Source organism: Elgaria multicarinata, chromosome 3, assembly GCF_023053635.1.
Source record: "Elgaria multicarinata webbii isolate HBS135686 ecotype San Diego chromosome 3, rElgMul1.1.pri, whole genome shotgun sequence".
Classification (NCBI taxonomy): domain Eukaryota; kingdom Metazoa; phylum Chordata; class Lepidosauria; order Squamata; family Anguidae; genus Elgaria; species Elgaria multicarinata.
Window position 1 is genome coordinate 9,688,096 of NC_086173.1, and position 17,568 is coordinate 9,705,663.

Below are 17,568 nucleotides of genomic sequence, written 5' to 3' on the forward strand. Positions count from 1 at the left end.
AGGATGTAGCATGCCTTCTCCCTCTCCCCACATCTGTCCATCGCTGTTCAATAAGTTGAATCTCTTGGGCTGTTACCATGGCAATTGAACACGGGTAGCAAAGCCTGGAAGAGCTCATGGAATCCCTAGCGTAGGAACTTGGCAGACTGGAACAGCATCCCACCGAAAACCATCCTTCTTTGGTCATGGGAGGGAATGAAGCTGAGGGCAAGAAGGGGGTGTGTGGGAGGTGGGGGGGATCTAAGCCGAAGTTCCTCTACATCCCTGTAAATATATGCATGCTGTATTCCCTCCATGAACTTCTCTGTCAGTGGTGTAAGAAATACCAGGGATATGAGAGCATCTTTGCTGTTGGAAGCCTTTCCCTAGGCTCCAATTGATCACGTAAAATACTCCTGCAATAGAGTAACCAGCACTGACAGTTGGGAAACTTATCTGTCATCTCTCTCTCTCTCTCTCTCTCTGACTGATCCCTGTCTCTTCTCTCTCTTTCTCTCCCTCTCATTTCTCTCTCCTCTTCCTCTCTCTCTTTCTCTTTGTCTTCTTCCTCTGTCTGTCTGTCTGTCTGTCCCTCCTGTCTATCTGATGTATGTATGTATGTATCTATCTATCTACCTATCTATCTACCTATCTATCTGTCTATCTATCCAAAATGAGCCCGTTCTGGGATGTGTTTTGTTAAGATGGTGAATGTTGATTCCTTTGTCTCCCAAAGGAGTGAAGAGACAGTTGGGAAGAGAGAGGAAAACAGACTGCTTTGTCTTCCCCTTAGCTTTTACCTTCTTCCCTTGTCCCACCCTCGCCCGCAGCACAGATCTCTCAACTTTGCAGTGCCAACCTGGGAATTGGCTAAGGAGGTATTTGTGCACAATTGCTATTCCCACTGTTAGCCGGGTCATGGACCCCAGCCTTTTCAAGAAGTAATGAAAGCCCAGCTGGCCTCTGTTGGTGAAATACAAACCGGGCCTTTGCTAGGGAAGAAAAAAGTCAGCGTATAAGGGGCTCACACACATTCAGTTTCAGACACACAAAGAAAGACTTCGACTTGACAGAGCCTAAAGCAATTTGACAGTTCTTCATCCAAGGTGATTTAAACATGTGCAAGTGTGTGTGTATGTGTGTGTGTGTGTGTGTGTGTGTGTGTGTGTGTGTGTGTGTGTGTGTGAGAGAGAGAGAGAGAGAGAGAGAGAGAGAGAGAGATTGAGTGAGTTGCAGGGAGAGCATCCATCCATCTCAGGAGGCAAAAACAATAACTAAACAGGTATTAGATTATCATCCTTCCCTTACTGTGACCATATGGAAAGGAGGACAAGGCTCCTGTACCTTTAACAGGTATCAGAGCTGGTTAGTTGAAGGGCAACATATATTGAATTTGATACTGATGGATGTTTGTATATTTTATTGTATTTTATCATTACAGTGTATATTGTGACAGCCCTGGGATTGTTTTACAATGAAGGTTGGGGCATAAAAACTTTATACATGTTAAAAATTACAAACCTACGATCTTATCTACAGGTTGAATCAATTCATACTCCCATTAAGTTTTTGTTGTCTGTATTTGCTTACTAACTCAACCCCATTTCTTATTCCTTTTTGGTTTTAACTATTCCAGTATTGGTTGGAGTGTGTGGGGCAGAATGTATTAATACAAATGGTCTCTCCTATATATCACCTTTTACCTTTTCTGGGCCATGTGATATGAAACTCTAAAGGTGCAATTCTGTGCATGATTAGACAGCAAAAAGTCTTACAAGTCCCAGCCAGCCATACTAGCTGGGGGATGTTGGGAGTTGAAGGACTTTTTTCTGTTCTAAGGTTATGCCCTAAAATATTTTAACATCACTTAATTTCCCATGATAATATAGTTGGAAATCAGTGTTTTATAATGTAAATGATACCCTTGTGTCAGCCACCTTATTACGTATTTCTTTATTATATCTATTAAATGCCTCATAAAACTAGTTCTCTAGGCATTTTATGATTGGTTCCATACCCAAAACTCCTCCATATTGATGAGAAAATGATGTGGATGGATGTACATTGTCCAGAAAGCTGATATTCCAATAATTTAGGCAATGATGTAGAGTTGTAATTTTTATTATTTATTTATTTATAAGGCTTTTTTTTTTTTTAAAAAAAAGGTATATATCCTGCCCTTCATCATAAAACGGTCCCAGGGCGGTCACGATATACAATATGTCATCGTCATAAAATACAAGAAAAGACACAAAAGTCTGTCAGTATTAAATGATCCAATGAGCCATGTTTTCAACAATCATATCCGACAATACTCCTGTGTTCATTTTTCTGTAACAGATACAATTGGTTCTGACAGGCTTTCGTCCAAATTTGGTTAAGCCAGTCTAAAATATGCCATGCCACAGTGTCAAGGAGGATATAGCAGGGGCTACTGCAAACTCACCCGTCCCCCAGCTCATTGGTTGCAACTTTTGTAGCTGCACCATCTCACCTCTCCAGCCACCACCTCTGTGCAGATCAGCAACAGGAAGCTGTGGCTTTATTTTGTGAGGTCGCAACATAATTATGTCTTCGGAGACATTTTGCTACCTCTGGAAGAGATGACGCCCTCCTGATTCCACATACTGAAGTAGAATGTACTGGATCAGCTAGACCTTATTTCAACGCTGGTATAGGGCATCCTCCTTGATGACACCTGAGTGCTTCAAATGAAGCCACAGCGATGCCAGCAGGCATCACATGCATGAGGTCTGCTGGGGTTCGTGGCCTGGGACGGGTGCGCCTCTGGTCTGTTCAGGGACGTTTCCCAACAGCATTGTCTGTGGGCTAAACTTCACACTTCTGTGTGAAATGCATAGTGTGAAGCTGATCCTAACCTTTACTTCATTGTAAGGGTGAGGCTCTCAGACTGGATCAGGACGACCACGTACTGGTTGGGAAGATTTAAAAATCCCCTCCCCCTCCCCCTGTCCCATGAAGAAGGAATAGGAAGGAAAAATAAGAGTTTGGCTGCATTTTGCCATGGTGGCTCTGCTTCCACACTGACTGAGGCTTTGTCTCTTCAAAGGTCTTGGCCTGTTTTAGCAGCCTGTGGCATGCAAGTGTTCTCCGGATCTGAAGATGGCAAGACAGCCACTTCTGGGTGCAGGGAAGCCACCTTCCAAGACAAGTGGGAAGGTGGCAGCCCCATGACACCTTTCTGTGAACATATCTTCTCCCTGAACTTTCCTTACTTCCTTCCTTGCTTGCTTGCATTTATATACCACCATTTTTCCTCCAAGGAGTGTAATTTTCCTCCTCTGCATTTTATCCTCACAGCAACCCTTTGAGGTAAGTTGGACTGAGAGTCTGTGACTCCTCCAAAGTCACCCAGTGAGCTTCCGTGGCTGAGTAGGGACTAGAACCCAGATCTCCCGACTCCCAGTTCATCACTCTAACCACTACACCACACTGGCTCTCCGTCCCCTGAAGAAAAGGCTATTAATTCTGGAGCCTCTTTTTCAGGGGACAAGGGTCCCCTGAAGATGAAGGTCCAGGTATCTATGTTGCCCTCCTAGATACCTGGGCAACACTGAAATGGGGAGGAGCCACAGTGTAGGCTTCTCCCACATGGTTTGTGGCTTCTCATGTTCCCACTGTGACACTGGAAAAAGTCACGCTGCAGGAATTCCCATATTATTATTATTATTATTATTATTATTATTATTATTATTTATTTATATAGCACCATCAATGTACATGGTGCTGTACAGATAACACAGTAAAAAGCAAGACCCTGCCGCATAGGCTTACAATCTAATAAAGTTGTAGTAAACAATGAGGAGGGAAAGAGAATGCAAACAGGCACAGGGAAGTGTAAATAGGCACCGGGTGGGGTGAAGCTAACAGTATAGAGTCAGAACAAACTCAATATTTAAAAGCTATAGGGAAAAGAAAAGTTTTTAGCTGAGTTTTAAAAGCAGTGATTGAGTTTGTAGTTCTCAAGTGTTCTGGAAGAGCGTTCCAGGCGTAAGGGGCAGCAGAAGAAAAAGGACGAAGCCGAGTAAGGGAAGTGGAGGTCCTTGGGCAGGCGAGAAGCATGGCATCAGAGGAGCGGAGGGCACGAGCGGGGCGATAGTGTGAGATGAGAGAGGAGAGATAGGCAGGAGCTAGACCGTGAAAAGCTTTGAAGGTCAACAGGAGAAGTTTATATTGGATTCTGGAGTGAATTGGAAGCCAATGAAGAGATTTCAGAAGTGGAATGACATGGTCAGAGCGGCGGGCCAAGAAGATGATCTTAGTCAGAAGGGGGGCTTCAGAGAAGCCTTCAGGAAAACCCAGATGCTCTGTTAAATTTGCATGAACCTGACATAAACCTAATCATTCAAAGGGCCTGTTCAGACAACCTGCTAAGCCATGGTTAGAGCCACTAATCCCTTTGCAGCAAGTAGTTAATGAACATGGTTAAATCATGGTTATTTAGCCACTGTGGTTAGGAAAATTGCCATTCACACAACACACTAAGCCATCGTGATTAGCTCAAAACACTTAACCATCATGTCTACGTGTGTTGTCTGGACTGGGCCAAAGTGACCATGAGGGCCCTTTAAATATTACTGTAGCTGTGTGGGAGTTGTTTTCTGCAAACCATTCCGTGGTTGGGACCTACAATATGTGATCAGCCCCTGCTCACACCATGGTTGGATCCTTTTAAACATGAGCTGACCTGCATATTATTAGAAAGGAAGCGCCTGATACAATTGCTTCCAGATGAAACTTCTATCATGCAATCATCCAGGACTTTTATGGAGTGATGGGGGTCTATATGATGCCATCTTACACTTGTAACCTAGCTATGTTTTCCTTTTGCTGATGCTTCTGTCTCTCCCCCCCCTCTTTTTTCTTTCACCTCTCTGCAAAATCTGTTAAGGAGGAGAAGTCGGAATAGGTGCACAATGCCTTTTGTTGGGTAACACTAGCAGCTGTCCCTCCAGAAGCATCCACTGTTTTTAAAATCTCGGTCTTATCAGCTTTGTCTGCAGCTACCATCATTTTGTTGTTATTCAAAGAGGGCCTAATCTGACGGGAGAGAGATTTTAAGAACAGTAGTGGGCCCTTTAAAATGCTTTTCTATGAGCTTCTATGTAAGTGAGCTAATGTTTAATCATCTTATAACAAAACATTGCTTTTAAACAAATCTACATCCAATTTTCTTTTACAATAAACAATAATAGGTTGCCGAATTCGAACTAAAAGTATCCAATTGTTGTCGTCTTCCTCTTACACAAACAAAGCACAAACACACATATCTATATTACTGCGTAGTCCCATAGTTTGCTTATCCATCTCTTAGGTGATAGTATCTTTTCTTCCTTCCAGCTTTTTGGCTTATATGATCCCTGTTGCTGCTACAGTCGAATTACTCAATTCCTCTGCCATTTGAAACTCGGTTGACTTGGACTAATCTGGCAAAAATGAGTACTGTTGTGTTCTTCTTTTGTTTTGTTATTAAAAGTTAATTGAATTTTCAGAGAGAGTGCATATATACAAAGCATATCAACTCTGCGTTTGCACAATGCACTCTCTTCCCATAAAAACTAACCCCCATCCTACGACAATTCCCCAGGCATTTACTTTCACAAACAAACAAGCAAGGAAACAAAGAAACAATTAAAAAAAAATGAACCCTGCAAGAGGATGATAATTTGTCTGACTTGACATTATGACGTCCAGTTTGGGATAATTGCAAGACTGGCATCTGAAGATTAATCTGCAAGCAATGGGGAAGGTACAAGGATTATAAATACCCAGCAGCTTCTTGTGGGGAATCAGAGTAAATCTTCCTCTGATTTAAGGACAGAATTGATCTCCTGAGGGAAGCCATGGGTCATGCCTCGAATCTAGTGTGTGTGCATGTGTGCGTGTGTGTATGTGTAACTTTGGGTTCATTGATCTTGGATTACTGTGGGAGAGTATGTCTAAGTTGAGCATTTAGGATCAAATTAAAGGGCAAAAGGACTGTTTCCTGTTGCTCAGAGATAAGGAGACCGACCAGTCAATATTCATTGTAAGAGCCTCGCCACATCCCCAAGTGGTGAGAGATTCCTGAGGGCTACCGGGTTTGGTTCCCTTTGGACAAGAAGGCACTGGAGGCTTAGGGCATCTTTGTTAAATAGACTTTATTTTAAAAGTTACAAGGGGGCATCGCTGGAGGCAAAACAGCACCCCTGTTTCAGGTTGTAGACTCCTAGAGAGAAACCTAGGCAGCCTTGCCCCCGCACTGCTCCTCCACTTTCAGTTGTCATTTGCTAGAACTGGGATGGGCAACTTGTGGCCCTCCAGATGTTTTGGCCTACAACTCCCACCCTCCCTCACATTGGCTATACTAGTGCTGATGGCCACAAGTTGCCATCCCTTTGGCTTCTTTCATTGACCCCAAACAACACTGCAGTATGTGTGTATGTGTGTGTGTGTGGGGGGTTGTGTGTCCGTCTGTCCATCCGTCCATGTTTTGCACTCTTCTACTCTGCTCATATCAGCTTTGTTTTCTTCTCCAAGCTCTGATAGGTCACTCACTAGGGTGACCATATGAAAAGGAGGACAGGGCTCCTGTATCTTTAACAGTTGCATAGAAAAGGGAATTTCAGCAGGTGTCATTTGTATGTATGGAGAACCAGGTGAAATTCCCTCTTCATCACAACAATTACAGCTGTAGGAGCTATACTAGAATGACTAGATTTAAAAGAGGACAGGGCACCGGCAGCTTTAACTGTTGTGATGAAGAGGAAATTTCGCCAGGTGCTGCATGCATACAAACGACACCTGCTGAAATTCCTTTTCAGTACAACTGTTAAAGATACAGGAGCCCTGTCCTCCTTTTCATATGGTCACCCTAACTAAACGTTCCAGAGAAGTTCTTAACTATTGGGAGAATAGGTTAGCTAGCAGCCACAGCAATATATTATCTCGGAAACCATAGCAAGAAAAGCAAAACGTGTGTGTGTGTGTGTGTGTGTGTGAAGGAAATAATTTCTCATTTAGCAGTTTTGGCAAAGAAATATTCTTTGACCGAGGGCAGAACAGCATGTTACAAGAAACGCAGGGCTGTTGCCAAAAATGGCAGCCCTGTGCTATGATCCGTCTCCCTTTCTGTAATGTGTAATACAGGTTGCCCACTTGTTCTGAGTTCATCATACTGTCTGTTTGCATCCCCCCCCCCTGCCGCCCCCTGCACATTTTCAGCTTCCGTGGGGAGGGGAACTCAGTGTGATGATGTTAGAACAATGGGGCGATGTTGTGCTGTGGGTTAGAGAGTGTGGAGAACCCAACATGGAGCTTCCAGTTTTGGTGGCAGCTCTGAGTTTCTCTTAACATGTAGTTCTGCCCCTTAGGAAATGACATGGCAGAGGTGGGTTTTGCCATTGCATTAAAAGGATAAATTTGCTCTGATGGTCTCTCCATTTGATCCTTCAGAAGTTGTTTGAGTTTGTCTGTTATGTCTTCCACGCATTACAATAGGGTTGATTAATTGGAAATGAAACATTGTGGACCAAACACCCAGCTGAGCTGGATGGCCTGCTTTTAACTAGCAATGTACTAGCAGCCAGAGATGCATTGTCTAAATGTGTCTGTTGCTCTTGCCAGGTTCTCAGTGTAGGAGGGCCCCCTGCAGGACAGGTAGACACAGTGCATTGGGAGTGGAGCATGGCCAATATACAGAAGCGAGGAAACTGCTCCTTTCATATGTATTAGAACGTCAGATCTGAATGCCACCAACTCTGGACAGTTGGACGAACAAATGTTTTGTCATTCCAGTCAAACAGGTTACAGTGAAGAATCTTGTGTTGTTTTGAAAACTCAGGTCAGAAAGAAGAGAAACACATTCTCATGATGCAACATGTTTATTTTCAGGAAGCCCAACACATTTCGGCCTGTTCTTTATTTTAAGGCTTTCCCCAGGGGGTTGTTGGAAGGAAGTGTCTGCAGATTTTCTTCTAGCAAAATGTTTCTCTCCTGCTTGTGATTTTGAATGCTCACACTTTTGTAAAATTCCTATTTGACTTGGCGGGCGGGGGGAAGCAAACGTTGCTCAGATCAGTGAGCAAAGCTAACCTCAAAGATTTCAGGGGGGTCTGGGAACGTCACCTGACCAACACCTGCATATTGGTTTAAGGAGGCTTCTAGGCTAGTGTGGGTGACTTCCCTGCTGTCCCCGCTCCCCATCTGTTGCCAGAGCTGGGTACACGTGAACAAGCTGAAAACCTGCCTGATATCCCTCAAGCCTCCAATACCAGATGCAGGCTTGAGGGTCATTAGAAGTGATTGAGTAAGAGAAGCTGCCACCTAAATCATAGAATTTTAAAGTTGAAAGCGATCCTAGAGGTCAACTAGTCCACCCCTCTAAGCCCCCTCCCCCCCTTTGCAGAAATTTTGCAATATAGCATCCCTGACAGAGGGGTCTGTTTAAGTACCTCCAGTGATGGAGCAGCCATCACCTCCCAAGAGAGCCTGTTCTACTGTCAAACAGCTCTTACCACTAGGAACTTTCTCCTAATGTTTAGCCAAAAACTGCTTCCCTGTCATTTCCACCCATTTGTCCTAGGCCTAATCTATACCAAGCAGGATATTGCGCTATGAAAGCGGTATATAAAAGGCAGGAGACACACTACTGCTTTATTGAAGTGCACTGACAACTGTTGGGGGCCATTGACACAAACCATATACCGCTTTCATCCTGCGACATCCTGCTTGGTGCGGCTCCTGCCCTTGATATACCACTTTCATTCCGCTTTCATAGTGCAATATCCTGCTTGGTGTAGATTAGGCCCTAGTCTTGCCTTCTGATGCAACAGACAACAAGTTTGCTCCATCTTCTCTGTGGCAGCCCTTCAGATTCTTGGGAGAGTTTGAAATAGTAGTTTGACTTGTGGGTTTTGGGTATGTGTGTGAGAGGGGTGGAAGGGCATTGAAACAGATGCTACCAACCCTTGGCCTTACATGCCACTGTTGGGAGAGAATCCATGCTGCGTGCTTTGTTTGCATCCTTTCGTCCGATGTGCTTAGACTATTTCCCAGCCAAATTCTCCCATGCTCCAAACTGAGAGGTGTGTACAGCTGCTGATAGGCAGCTGGTGGATGACAGCCAGGGTAGAAAAAGTGGACCCCTTGTTTCAGGAAACTGTAACTGGAATCAAGAGGGGAATTCTTTACTGACATATTGTTAGATTAATTTCTTTTTCTTTTATTTTTTATTCTATCCTTCTTTTAAGGAGCTTGCCAGGTGCGGGGGCATTCAAAGTCCCCACCACAATTTTTTTTTCACAACAACCCTGCAAGGTAGGTCAGGCTGAGAGATAGTAAATGGTCCAAGGTCACCCAGTGACCGTCATGATTGAGTGGTGATTTGAACCTGTGCCTTCCAAGACCTAGTCCAACACTCTAACCACCACACCACACCACACCGGATTTCCCTCTTAAGGAGGTTGTTGTGACATCCTCCTGAACAGATCATTGCTGGATGCTGAGGAAGATGGCTGAGAACATGGTTTGATTCCAGAGTATCAGCTTCCGGCTAATACACATTTCCCCAATCATTCCCAACTCGGCTTTCTGCATAGTCTGGGACTACCCACGCCACATTGGGCCTGTTCAGAAGACACCTTAAACCCTGCTGGTTAAAGCTTTTGGTTAAGTTAAGCAGCAGGTTCTAAGGCGTCTTGTGTGATGCATTTTGCTAAACCCTGCTGACCCCAATTGCACCGTCTGCAGCAGGGTTAGCGGCTCTAACCGTGTCTTGAAGCGTTGTGTGCAATAACACAGTTTGTGGTTAGTGCTAACCTCAGAGAACCATAGTTTTGCTAACCACAGGGCCTGAAGTGTCGCATGAACAGGCCCATTAAATGGAAATTCATGTCATAAATAGCCCCTTCTCTAGGCAAAGCAGCTTTGGGAGGTGGACATTTATAATGGTGGGGCTCTGGGAGGGAGGGGGTCTTTGACCCCATCTTTTCCGAGGGCTTTTCTGCTAAAATCTCACCCCCCTCCCTGGGAATCCCCCTCCTGAAACTGCTTTTCTCTGACAAAAGTGACCATCAGATTTTTTTTATTGTACTCATTAGCATGCAGTTTATCTATTAATTAATTAATTAATTAATTAATTAATTCTATAAATCACATCCTCTGCCTACCAGGTGCCTGGGTCAATGTACTGTAAAAACATTAAAACTTTACCTAAGGACAAAGTGGAGCAACCCCCCCTCCCCAATACAATAAAATGTAAGACTGGCATTAAGGTTAAAGAGCGATAGAACATCAAACGACATTAAAAGCCCTGCAGAACAGAACACACTTGGGCCATAGCTAGACCTAAGGTTTATCCTGGGATCATCCAGGGTTCGCCCCTGCCTGAGCATTGTGTCACCTAGATGAACAGGTTTGACCCCTGGACGATCCAGGGATAAACCTTAGGTCTAGCTATGGCCTTGAATGCATATCTAAAGCAACAGAAGAAATGAGCAAATTTCAGCTCTCTCGGGAAGGAGCTCTACAGTCGGGGTGCTGTTACTGGAAAGGCCCCGTCTCAAGTGCCCACTGAATTATCCTCTCTGTGGGTGGTGGGGCAGATAACGGGGCCTCCGTTAACCATTGGAGACTCAAACCTCGAGTTTCCTGGTTGGTGTCAAAAGGCTTAAACTCACACGGGCAATGTATGGTTGGACTTCTCTGCAGCTTTCCTCACAGCCTCTGATTTGAATGATCTCACCGGTGTACAACTTGGCGGGGGTTTGGGAAGGGCTCCGTTCCTTCCCTATCAGGTCACTTGCAGGGGGAGGTGATTGTCTGTGGAGTGCCACAAGGGTCTGCCCCCACACCCTCTTTCTCAATTTTTCCTTCTCTTCTTTTTTCTTTTTTTGCAGGCTGCGATACATGGTGAAACAGCTGGAGACGGGAGAAGTGAATATTGAGGATTTGAAAAAGAACTTGGAATACACTGCTTCGTTGCTGGAAGCTGTCTACATTGATGAGACCAGGTGAGGCCTTGGGGTTTGGGTAGCTATGTGCATCCTTTCCAATCCCACTTTAAGGAGAGTAGGCAGAGTGGAGTTAGTTAGATTAAGTCACAAGGGGGCTGCAGGTCCAGGTAAGATGGTGTTTACAACACAGCTGGGGAGCACATGCTCCTCCAGGTGTACTCCAGTCCCCATCTGCCCAAGCCAGCATGCCTAATGGTGAGGGATGATGGGTGTAGTAGTTTGTTGACTTCGGGAGTGCCAGAGGTTCTCCACCAGTGATTTAGAAGATGATGTCAGGTCCAGTGGCTTGGATGCTGGCAGAAATGGTTTCTGCCATTGGGAGGGTAGACGAGGTAGGCTAGACTCCAGTCTGTGCTGACACCAGGAAGAGTTGGGGCTCCCCCTGGAGGGGACTCTGGGAAATGAAGGACTCACCATCTTTGGACACCAGGAAGAGTTGGGGCTTCCCCTGGAGGGGACTCTGGGAAATGAAGGACTCACCATCTTTGGACCTTGCTATATCCAGGGTCTCAATTATGTACCCTTTACCCCATGCCTTGGCTGGGTCTACGCCCTACGTTTGTTCCTGCACATCAGTATATTTCTGTACTGATGTGTGGATACAAGCGACCTTATTTTCAGTATTTCCTGGTAAGGCAATGTTTTGGGCTCCTTAATAACTCTAAGAAATGATTTTGAATTTGAGAAGTTAATGTCAGCTAAGCAAAGGCAGGGTTATGAGGGAAAGTTTCTAAAGGATTCATGGAACAAAACATTCATTTTTCTTGCGCTGTTTGACCAAAGCAGTTCCCTGCCCATGCGGCTGTCACACTGCGATGCTGATTGTTCGTCTCTCCCCTTCCCCTCCGTTTCTCTGCCGGCGCCATTCCTGTTTCAGGCAGATTCTGGACACGGAAGATGAGCTCCAGGAGATCAAGTCCGATGCGGTTCCGTCCGAAGTGCGGGACTGGCTGGCGTCCACTTTTACCCAGCAGACGCGGGCCAAGGGACGCCGTTCCGAGGAGAAGCCCAAATTCCGTAGCATCGTCCATGCCGTTCAAGCTGGGATCTTCGTGGAGAGGTCTGGATCCTGTTCCTTTCCCCAGGAGGGCCGGGGTCCGGGGTAGGGTCTGATGGGTGAGGGACTCTTGAAATGGGGACCAGAATGCTCCTCAATCTGCTTGATGCTTCAGCCTAGTAGTGCATTGGTCCAACAAGTGGGTCATGACCCACAACGGCATCATCTTGCTGGCCTTGCTGGGGCGCCTCTGCTCTCTTTGGAAACAGAAGGAGAAAGAAGGACCAGGGGTGGGTGCAGTGGGGAGTAAAAAAAGGAGAGTTGGAGGTAGAGGACAAGCCGAGATAGATTTTAAACCGGCAAAATTAATATATAAGGTACACCAACCGAGGGCAAGTCCCATGCTGCTGGTTAGACATGAAGGGGAACCTTTCGAAAGATTGAAGACTCCTGACCCTAGTGGACAGGGGGAAATGGTCCCAGGACCGACATGCCTGACATTGTATGTCCAGCTCTAAGAAGGTTGGAATGCAATCTGCTTGAGGGGCTCTGGAAGCTTTCTTCTTGGGCAGGTAATCCAGGTGTGCCTTACCCGCTGTTATCTGCCCTACAGGATGTTCCGTCGGACGTACACAGCCGTAGGGCCCAACTATTCCTCCCCTGTCATCAACTGCTTGAAGGTAACAACCCTCTTGGGGTGTGTGTGCTTGATTCATGGTGCAATCCTGTGCATGTCTACTCAGGTGTAAGCCCCACTGAGTTTAATGGGGCATATTCCCAGGTACGTGTGAATGGAAGTGCAGCCTTGGCTTCTTTTGCTGCCCTCCTGGACGTGATGCTTCCGTGCCCCTCCCAATCTTTGCAGAGTTATTGCTGTTGTCCATACCCTCCACCCACCTTCTGTGATCAAGCTGCATGAGCCACGGAAACTTTTCTAGTTGTTCCTGTCTGTCCATCCCAAATCAGGAACTAAACCTTTCCTGAAAGGGACATTTTTTGACCAGGAATTAAAGACCCATAATATGCAGGGGCCAGCTGCAGGTAGTCATTGCAGAAGGAAAAGACATGCTTAGAGGAACTCTAAAATGTCATTTTTAATATGGTGCTTGCATTTTGTTTTTATTCTTTGCTTTTATTTGTCGTTCACCACTCTGAAATCTTTGGATGTGGCTGTAATGAGCAAGTGTGAACCTCCTTTTTTTTTTTTGGCTTTCTTGGGTAGACTCTTGACCTCTGGTTTTTTGATGTCTTCGCTCTGAATAAAGTGAGTGAAGACCATGCCTTGCGCACAATCGTCTTTGAACTGCTCACCCGCCACAATCTCAATAGCCGCTTCAAGGTAAGAAATGGTCTCTGTGTGTCTGTGTGTCTGCGTAATCATTGTGTGCGAGAGTGTTAAATAGGGATGCCTGTCACTGTGGAATCCAAGCCTTTTGGGCATTGCACTCCCGACGAGCACCAAACTCAGCTCGCATTTGCAGATAAGAATTTAAGAACATAAGAAGAGCCCTGCTGGATCAGACCAAAGGTCCATCTAGTCCAGCACTCTGTTCACACAGTGGCCAACCAGCCATCGGCCAAGGACCAACAAGGCAGGACATGGTGCAACAGCACCCACCCGCCCATGTTCCCCAGCAACTGGTGCACACAGATAAAGCCGCAACGCTTTTCTCGAAACCCAGAAACTTTTCTGTGTTTTTTTTTTTTTTTTAAAAAAATGTAAATAGAAATGTGTGTAAATTGTGAGGTGCAATTTGTGGGATTTACACAAATTTCAGCCATAGATTGCATAATTTTCACACATTTTGGCTGCAATTTGCAGCTGCAATTATTATTATTATTATTATTATTATTATTATTATTATTATTTATATAGCACCATCAATGTACATGGTGCTGTACAGATAACACAGTAAATAGCAAGACCCTGCCGCATAGGCTTACAATCTAATAAGTTGTAGTAAACAATAAAGAGGGAAGGAGAATGCAAACAGGCACAGGGAAGTGTAAACAGGCACCGGGTAGGGTGAAGCTAACAGTGTAGAGTCAGAACAAACTCAATATTTGAAGGCTATAGGGAAAAGAAAAGTTTTTAGCTGAGTTTTAAAAGCAGTGATTGAGTTTGTAGTTCTCAAGTGTTCTGGAAGAGCGTTCCAGGCGTAAGGGGCAGCAGAAGAAAAAGGACGAAGCCGAGTAAGGGAAGTGGAGGTCCTTGGGCAGGCGAGAAGCATGGCATCAGAGGAGCGGAGAGCACGAGCGGGGCGATAGTGTGAGATGAGAGAGGAGAGATAGGCAGGAGCTAGACCGTGAAGAGCTTTGAAGGTCAGCAGGAGAAGTTTATATTGGATTCTGGAGTGAGTTGGAAGCCAATGAAGAGATTTCAGAAGTGGAGTGACATGGTCAGAGCGGCGGGCCAAGAAGATGATCTTAGCGGCAGAGTGGTGGACAGAGACCAGCGGACTGATGTGAGACGAAGGAAGGCCAGAGAGAAGAAGGTTGCAGTAGTCCAACCGAGAGATAACCAGTGCGTGAACGAGAGTCTTGGCAGAAGAGACAGACAAAAATGGTCGAATCCTGGCAATATTATACAGGAAGAAACGACAGGATTGCCCTCTGAAATTTGTGCACGCTTTTATTTACATCGATTTTAAAAACTTGTGAAAAATCCACTAGGTTGGCCCCACTCAATGCAGATCATGTCAGGCCAGCTTGCTGGGGAAAGAACTGAAGTTTGGGGTGATGAGCTGATGAAAGCTTGGCTAGCTTTCCCCGGATGAATTCCTCCACCATCCCTGGCATTAAGTAAGCGTTGCATACAGGAGCACCGCCTAACTTTGAGAGCGCCCCAAGCAAGTTTCTTTCCTGGCCCCACTGCCACCGTCCCGTCCCCGCCGTGTCCACCCCATGTTGTATGGAGAGCGCCTGGCATCTCCGGTTATTGCTGGGAACAACCCCATTCTCACACCCTGGGGAGTGGTTCTCAATCAGGGTAGACAGTCTTGAGCAAGAAGGACGAATATTCCTATTGGCCCCTTCAAATGCCCTTGGCTGTCTGAGCAACAAAACTTGCCTGTCGCCACATTACCTTCTTCATCCTTCTCCTCCAGATCCCCACAGTGTACCTCATGACCTTCCTGGATGCCCTGGAGGCCGGCTATGGGAAGTACAAGAACCCTTACCATAACCAGATCCATGCTGCCGATGTCACCCAGACTGTACACTGCTTCCTGCTTCGCACCGGCATGGTGGTAAGGGTTGCCATGTGGACTAGCCACTTCAACGGATGTTCCATCTGCCAGGTCTCTAGCTGTGGAGCATTTGCACTGCATACCTACAAAGCTATTCTGCTATTCTGGGTCTAAGCAGGATGGGGAAATTCTGCAGAAACCAGGGTTATTAATCTAATGCACCTAGCTTAAAACATATGATTTTTTAGTCAACCCACATAGGGCAGTCTTCGATCACAGGAATGAGAGATACATATTATTTCTGGCCCTAATCCTGCTTTATGGAAACTCTGGTGAAAATCCATATTTTAATCATAGACATAAACAACATAGTGGGCTCCCCTGGTTTAGCACAATGGAAAAAATTCAGTAGGCACAGGATCACAAAACCAGTTTCTTCTTCCCCCACCATCTTCCTCCTCTTCTGCTGCAGCATTTTATTTCTGTTAGAAGCCATGTGCCTTTAATAGGTGTATGACAGGCAGAAGTTCAACAGGTAAATCTTCTGGTATGTGGATGGTTGTAATGGGGGAAAATGTCTGCTTTTGTTACGCAGCTGCTAAAAACAGTAGCAAAGAAAATGCAATCCTCTTTCTTTTCGTTCTCTCCTGGGAAAGTGACAGCCTGAGCTGCCTCCTGCAGCATGCTTTATACCACTTTCTACCCTAGCTGCATTCACACAGCCATCACTAACCATGATCAATTTCAGAGGTGAAGCTGGGCTAGGCAGGATCTACACTACTGCTTTATAGTGGTATTGAAGTGCACTGACAACTGTTAGGGCCCATGACATATATACACCAAGCAGGATATAGCACTATGAAAGCAGTATATGGTATGTGTCAATGGGCCGCAACAGTTGTCAGTGCACTTCAATACCGCTATAAAGCAGTAGTGTGGCTCCTGCCTTTTATATACCGCTTTCATACCACTTTCATAGTGCTGTATCTTGCTTGGTGTAGATCTGGCCTTACTCTCTTGCAGGAGGAATAACAAAGACCCTTGTGGCACCATAAAGACTGACAGATTTGTTTATTCATCTAATGTATAGGCCAACTTTATTTTATTGTTATTTTTTAATAATATTTTGGTGTTTCCCTCCATGATTGCCAAGTTGAAGTTTGATAACAATGCCAAGATTAAGGTAGATAAAAATACAAACACTGAAAACGTATTTTAAAACTGGGGGTTACAGATAAAAACAGAGAGCGGTGTTAACTGTTACAAGCTTGGTGGGCATTATTGTCTTCACTGGCCATATAAAGCAGGGGTGGGCAGAATGTAGATCGCCAGATGTTTCAGACTTCAAGGCCCAGAAGTCTCTGCCAGCATGGCCAGTGGTCAGAAATGCTAGGAATTGAGGGCTAAGCTATCTGAGACCTGCTTTCTGCTAACCCCTGGTCTAAAGGACACTAAGGAGGAGACTAACTTAAATTGGCCTCCCATAAACTGGGGACCTGCTGCTGTTATGAGTTAGGAGGCCCTGTTATGAGTGCCTCCCAACCTCACCACTCTAGGAGATGGGACATGCAACAGGGCCTCAGAGGATGAGCTCAAAGTTCAGGTAGGTTTATATGGGAGGAGATGGTCTTTCAGATCCCTGGCCCAAAGCCATTTAGAGCTTTATTTCCTGTCTCTCCCCACTACACAGCACTGCCTGGCGGAAATTGAGGTCCTGGCCATTGTCTTTGCAGCCGCAATCCACGACTATGAGCACACGGGTACCACCAACAGCTTCCACATTCAAACCAAGTGAGTAATAATGCCCAAAGGGAGTGATTGTGAAGAATGGGAGATGTGTGTGAGTTTGGGTGACCATCTGGAAAGGAGGACAGGGCCCCTGGATCTTTCACAGTTGTCTAGAGAAGGGAATTTCAGCAGGTGTCCTTTGTATGCATGCAGCACCTGGTGAAATTCCCTCTTCATCACAACAGTGAAAGCTGCAGGAGCCCTGCCCTCTTGACCAGACGCAATGGGGGTTATCAGCCAGCTTTCTCCAGCCTGGTGCCTTTCAGCATTCCTTACCATTGTCTGTGCTGGCTGGGACAGATGAGTTGAAGTCCAAAACATCTGGAGGGCACCAGGTTGGGAAAGGCTGTGATAATCCATTTGCTTATAAAGGGCCATAGCTCAGAGGTAAGGCACATGCTTTGCATGCAGAAGGTTGCAGGTTCAGTTCTGGGCATCTCCAGGAAAGATGTCTTCCAAGACCCCAGAGAGCTCCTCTCTGTCGGAGTAGTTGATGCTACTCTTGTCAAGTAGTCTGAACTGTATAAGTCAGCTTGAAAGTATCCAGAGTCTCCACTCTCTTCATTCAATTAAGGTCCATGTTTTTCCTAATTTAACAAGT

The 17,568-nt window shown here is 45.5% G+C and overlaps 1 protein-coding gene across 1 annotated transcript in view; it reads left to right on the plus strand.

Annotated features, from left to right (window-relative positions):
• The window catches only part of PDE1B (phosphodiesterase 1B), a 152,803-nt gene that overhangs the window by 113,411 nt on the left and 21,824 nt on the right, over positions 1-17,568 (plus strand). The window contains exons 3-8 of the mRNA XM_063119256.1: positions 10,878-10,991; positions 11,872-12,054; positions 12,605-12,671; positions 13,214-13,330; positions 15,099-15,239; positions 16,870-16,970. Of these exons, the coding sequence (XP_062975326.1) occupies positions 10,878-10,991; positions 11,872-12,054; positions 12,605-12,671; positions 13,214-13,330; positions 15,099-15,239; positions 16,870-16,970 (723 nt within the window). The remainder of the gene's footprint in view (positions 1-10,877; positions 10,992-11,871; positions 12,055-12,604; positions 12,672-13,213; positions 13,331-15,098; positions 15,240-16,869; positions 16,971-17,568) is intronic.